This window comes from Diorhabda carinulata, chromosome Y, assembly GCF_026250575.1.
Source record: "Diorhabda carinulata isolate Delta chromosome Y, icDioCari1.1, whole genome shotgun sequence".
In the NCBI taxonomy this organism is placed as follows: domain Eukaryota; kingdom Metazoa; phylum Arthropoda; class Insecta; order Coleoptera; family Chrysomelidae; genus Diorhabda; species Diorhabda carinulata.
The window spans coordinates 12,508,678-12,515,146 of NC_079473.1; the positions used below are offsets into that span (position 1 = coordinate 12,508,678).

The following is a 6,469-nucleotide window of genomic DNA, read 5'->3' on the forward strand; positions in this document are numbered from 1 at the left end:
ACGAGATGGCAGAAAAAAAGCAGAATTTGAAGGAAAATACTAAACATTCTGATTTATACAATGATTCTAAAAATAGAAACAATTATCATTCAACCACGCTACAAGCTTGTTTTTGGGAGAAACTTTCTTCCCACTCTCCTCTCAAACTTTTCAAATAGAAACCAAACATAACTTGAAAATAAAAACACATCTTTACAAGAGTCAAGATGATCACAAATGCTCGGTTTTGGTTAGGTTCCCGGTGTAAAAAAGATCTTTTATTTGGCCCCGCAAATAAAAATCTAGGCAAGTTAGGTCTGAAGATCTGGATGGCCAAATAAATAAACTTGTCCTATCCATCTATCAGGGTACGTTTGATCTAAAAAATGCACAACTTATATGGAATAATATGCCGGGCAATCATCAGATTGTAAGAACATGTCACTACAAATGACTAAGTAAGGGCATATTTTCTAAACGAAAAGACACAATTCGTTTTTTCACAAGTATAAATATTTTTCTTAATTAACTATCTCATTCAAAAAACTGGCCCAATTATTTGTCCGCCTAGAAACCCACGCCACTCATTTACAGACCAACGACCCTGATGTTGGATTTCCCGCATCCAACGGGGATTCGTTTTGAACCAGTAGTGTTGTTAATTGTTAGATTTATTACCTAGTTTATTTAATGATACGTTTTCATTGTTAGTAATATTAGCTTCACTTTTAGATAGTGCCATTCATCGGCAATTCTAAGATTATTATAAAAACAGTTTAAATGACTGCAGGTAAGCCAATGTAAGAACTTTTCATACATTCTAATTTTGTTTTTATCAAGATTATAATAAGAATGAGTATTAGTTTTATATAAGACTGATAGGTCTGCTACTCTAGTTTCTATGAAAAAGTATCATTTTCCTTCGATTTTAAGAGTTTCGTAATAATTGCTCTGATTTTTCTTTCAGCCCACAACATTAGATATACCATACAAAGCTCAGTTGAGAGATATTTTATATTGATTTGAACATATCACCTCTGGGATCACTGAAAATACCTTCTCAATATATATTCACCCATGTATCTAAAAGTATGACATCGAATCCAATAAAGGTATATTCATAAAGATTGTATAATCTAATACTTAAAATTCTCGTGTCGTGGTATTTGTTGCCAACTCCTCCGAATTAACTGGACCGATTTTCGTGATTTTTTATGTGAATATAGTGTAAGTCCAAGAATCGGCCAACATCTATTTTTCATATCTCTATATAATAAGGGTCGCTCACACCAAAATAATGCCTAAGAAAATATTTCAAAGAAATAATGTTTATGGCAAAACAACGTTTGTCAGGTCAGCTAATATTTATTATAATAATTACATAGAAGGGTTAATGCTCAATACATTCTTGTATAAAGAAGTTTATTATATTTATGTAATTTTGATGACCTATATATTTTGTAAAATATGTATTAGAATGGTCAAAAACTTGAATTGATGTTTCCCAAAAATGGGTCATAACATGAATTTGAATATAATAACCGAACCAATTTTTGAAAATATTTTCTAGTTTACAAATTTATGGTAAAATTCAACTAATTTGTTTTTTGGGCCATACTTAAAAAACCGACTCGACAATTTCATCTTAGATGAGAACTTTAGTTCCTTAAAATGGAGTTTTGAATTGAAGTAAAGGTAAAATAACATCTAATATCTGTTATTAGCAGTTGACAGAAAAGTTTCTGGACATTCCAAATTTTCATAAAAATACTACCCAAAAAATCGAAGAATACTTGGTGAAAATAATAGAATGTATTACACTCACCATTTGTACTGAAGCTATACAAATAATTATTTGCAGCTTTCTTACTACATATTGAATAAAAGGAGATTAGTAAGATTATCAAGTCATATCGATCCATCCAAAAAGCAAATACTCAATGCGATTAATCTTGTTTTCTACTATTTGCATTTTAACATCTTAGTCGGTAAATCAGTTTCAAATTACTACTTCAACCTAAAAACAAGAAAACACTTCTTCAGTTGAGCGACACAAAATGTATAGTTAGCTTATTACTGGGTATTGTGATAAAGCAAGAAAATTTTTTTCTTTAGTAATAATTTAATTTCCACTCCTGTCAGCATTCAGTTGAAGTTAGAGGCCTTTTTCTGTTCTCTTTCTTCCCCCAAAATAAAAAAATTATACATTACATTTAATAATTCAACAGAATAACATTTTCACACTGATGTTTTTTTGGAAAAGATCACTTTTTCTATTATATTTTTTTCACATTCAAAATTTTGTATTACTCCTCGATATTTGTTACATGACAGTTTTAATAATTCATATGGAATGCAATAATGTATCAATATTTCTGCGCCTACAAAAATGAGGCTTGTGTGATTTAAATAAATCCAAAATATAGTGTTAAATTATAGAAAAAATCAGCTTTTCCCCCGAAAAAATTCACACAAATACGAATATAGCATATTCCGATATGTTACTAATTCGTACTTGTACCTTCTCTTTGCTCTCTATGTATGTGCTCCAGTTTCCGTATTAACAGTGAACTGATTAACAGTGAAGTGTATAAAATTCATCTACTACTTTTGTAGTTTTGGTATTGGAATTCCACACATCAGACATAATAGTAGTTCCGGGTTCTAAGTACTGGCCAATAATATAAAGCCACACTTTTTTTCTCCTGAAAGGCACGGCAAACAAAAACATTTCCCATCTTCTTAACAAATTCCCACAAACACCTAGTGATGCATCCTCGATTGTATATCGTTTGTGAATAAACAGGACTCATCAATTTATATGGGTTTTTTTGGGTTCTTGCAACAATTCCCTAAAATAATTTTTCCAGTCTCTTACCTTATCATTACTCGACCCTAATTCTTTCGTACCCTATTTCTCTTGTGGCCATGCATGTATCAATAATGCTAGGGTTTCATAATAATGAACTGCGTTCCAACCAAGTCCCCATTCTCATAAGTTTCTCGAATTGGCAACTTCTCTTCTTGTACACCCCCCGAACTTAATTATTACTATAAATAGTACGCATCACTTGTTTCTGCTGTTTCCTTTTGAAATAATACACTTTTTTTAAATTCTGCTGTTTCCTTTTGGAATAATACACTTTTTTTAAAAATTCTACTGCATTTTTTCGACACTGCTTTTTTCAATGAAAACTAATATTTTCAAATTGACTATCAGAACCACTCTATGATAATACTGAGAGAATATTAGTCGATAATGGATAAAATCCCATTTCAAAATCCAATCACACACGTTTGTAAATATTACATCACCTAATAGATTCACACAATAAACATCAGCTACAACAACATGTAATAAGGAAAGCCTAAATAAATACAATTGATAAATTAAGCTAATACCACATCTATTAAGGAATTCCAAAATCTCTCATATTCATTAAATCATTCCACAATTTTCTACAAGAAATATTCAATACTCAGAAAGATTTCAAATGTAATTTTAAATCAACAAAAAGAAAAGAGAACATCAGCTTAATGAGATCTATATACCATTACTATCAATCACCTTACTGACAATGTAAGTGATATATGTATGTTATAATTTATTAACCAAGCTAAAGAATAATATTATAGAGTACAACGTAACTATTGTGAATTGTGAATACAACAATACATTATACTACCCTCATATGTCTTCACTATACTGAATAAATAAATACCCACCTTTATATTACTCTTCTCTTTTGTGTTTTTTAATTTCACCCATTTATCCATTTTGGTGGACATTAAATATAATATAAAATTAGTTGAAAATAAGTTGATAATTATATTGAACTATAAAGTTTACTTCTGTTTAAATTCATCAAACTATCAATTTTCACAAGAAGCAGAGATAACATTTATAAACACTGTTACATTAACCGTTCAAAGGCAATGATTCACTTAATTAATATGTTCATTATTTTTGCAATTCCAGTACCTATTTACATTATTTCATAAAATGTAAGCATGTTTTCTAGAAGCAATATTGAGGTATTATAAGCTAGCAGAAAAGAATTTCTGTTTTAATGATCACAACTGTTGCAATTAAAAAATGTACTAGTTTGGTTACATACACTATGCCATTCGCTTCCCTGATTGCCTTAACAACAGACAGTAGAACAAGAGTAAAAACCAGCAAAAGTATCCAAATCCCCAGCCATACTGAAAACAGCTGCTAATAGAACCTTTTTCATTTCATATATCAATTGGATGTAGATTATTTTCCATTAGTTATATAAACAGATTTAAATTGATAATACAATATGGGCTAATCTAATACAACTCCAGAAAAAAATGTTTTTATTCCTCAATTTTTCATTTTATTTATTAGGAGTTATTTGAAGATTCACAATAAATGAATGTTTGGAATTAATTTGTTAAACAAAAGAAACTGATTTACAATAACAATTTTTTTGTCACTATTGAACAATAAATATCCAATTATAATTGTTTATTTATAAATTATTTTAATTTTCTCTTTGATAGCCTATTTTTCATTAAATTCTCAATTTTATTAGCTAACACCAACTAACCTAACATATCTTCATTTTACTCACATCATGAGGATACTAAATATAGGAAGGTTTACCTGTTTTATTCTGGTTATCCGCATATGTTCTGAAGCTTCTTCCTACTACCTTTCACTAATTCATAATGTTGGTGTTATTTGGATGCTAATATTTTTAAACTCTGTGGCTTTCTTCAACTTCATAATTTTAACCATTTTTACTTTGAAAGTACCAACTTCACTCCTGTATTGTGCATACAAGTCAATCAACTGTTTCATGTTGTTTCGTTTTTTATTGTTCAATTTCTTTTTTTTTATATGTTTTATTAAAACTATATTTATTTACTAGTAGTTTTATTTATTAGCACTTTCATTATCAGGTTTTCAAGCTACCATGTTTTTAACACTGTGCTATCTTCTTCTTTTTTCTAACGCGGGATTTACATTTACGAGTACTCGGATCCGAGTTATATTTGCGAGTTGAGTTCAATCGTTTACATTACGTCCGAGTAAATTCAAATCTTTTTGTGTTTAAAAATGGCTCCTTCAAGAAAAAAACGTGCCGCTGTAACTTTAGTATTGTTTATGGTGTTTAAAAAGAGGAAAGAATATGACAAAGTTAAACGAAATAGAACTATTTGGGTTAAAGAACATTTACAAGAGCGCCACAGACTTGGAATTGAAGAAAATCTGCTAAAAGATTTGTTAACCCAAGACGGGAAAGATTTTAAGAATTTCATGCGGATGGACTACGAAACATTTTGTATGTTACATATAAAGGTAAGAGAATGATTGGGTATACATGACCTAGCAATTATTATTTATTTAATTTTAGGTTTCCCCCTATATAAAAAAACAAAATACATGTTTACGAAGTGCTATAAGTTCTGAATTACGCCTTGCAATAACATTAAGATTTCTTGCAACTGGAGATAGCTATAGGTCATTAGAATATCTGACCAGAGTATCAGCTTCCACAATAAGTTTATTTGTTCCTCAAGTATGTGAATATGTATATGAAGTGTTGCAGCCCCAGTATATGAAGGTATGTATTTAACACAGACCACACCAGACGGGAAAGTAGATCCAAAAAGAAGGCAGTTTTTTTCATCATTGTTCAGTACATTACAAATCGTATTTATCTGTCTTTATCACACTTACTACAAAACGTTTGTAGAGGCGCTTTTGTATTTACAGAAATCTTTCGAAAGTTACATTATTTGCACACAGATGTCACTACCATAATTGACATTAATAAATGGAATGTGAAATGACACATGTAAAACCCCGCCGTTCTGTTTTGTTCATCACGCTACATGCACTTGGATTCTATTTGTGGGTTTGTGTGGTTTCAATAATCATCATTCACCGGAAAATGAGATTTTGTATTGTGTGCGGTAATTCTGAAGACGACATAAAGCATTTATTTTGCTTTCCCCGAGTTACATGCGAAGAATTCCTGAAGGACATTTTTAAAACAATACCATTGTATCAAATATGATAAACATCTATCAGCATTTATTCTATTTTTGTATCAAATAACGTAAACATGTATCAGCACTATTTTATTATAAATAAGATGTTTGTAAACAATTCGAGGATATTTAATGTTTATAATTAGTTCGATCTTGAGATTAATTGTATTCATTCAAATATTCAAAAATAAAGTTTTTTTAAAAATATATTTCGAAACCCGAAATATATAATTGGCGCAGTCATTCGGATTAGTGCGGTCGCGAGTTTACGCAAAGTGCGATAAAGTTCCGGCTAAGTACCTCAGTACCTCAGCACTAGATCTACGTATTCAACGAGGGACAGGACTTCAGATAGCTGTAAGTGCCAAGTTTCCCTATTATTTTGATTCCTTTTTATTATCCATCCTTATCAAAACGTTGAATAAGGAAGAGATAATTTAATAATTTTAAATATAATTTTATG

The 6,469-nt window shown here is 30.1% G+C and overlaps 1 protein-coding gene across 1 annotated transcript; it reads left to right on the forward strand.

Moving 5' to 3' along the window:
* Nucleotides 1-4,616: 4,616 nt before the first annotated feature.
* On the forward strand, nt 4,617-5,931 carry LOC130903029 (uncharacterized). Its single transcript, XM_057815298.1, has 2 exons — nt 4,617-5,311; nt 5,367-5,931. The coding sequence occupies exons 1-2, from the start codon at nt 5,069-5,071 to the stop codon at nt 5,586-5,588; spliced, it is 465 nt and encodes a 154-aa protein (XP_057671281.1). The 5' UTR covers nt 4,617-5,068; the 3' UTR covers nt 5,589-5,931.
* Nucleotides 5,932-6,469: the final 538 nt, after the last annotated feature.

Coding starts and splice junctions, on each gene's coding strand:
- LOC130903029 (XM_057815298.1), top strand. CDS start 5,069: ATGGCTCCTTCAAGAAAAAAACGTGCCGCTGTAACTTTAGTATTGTTT. Junction 5,312..5,366: donor TTTGTATGTTACATATAAAG/GTAAGAGAATGA, acceptor ATTTAATTTTAG/GTTTCCCCCTATATAAAAAA.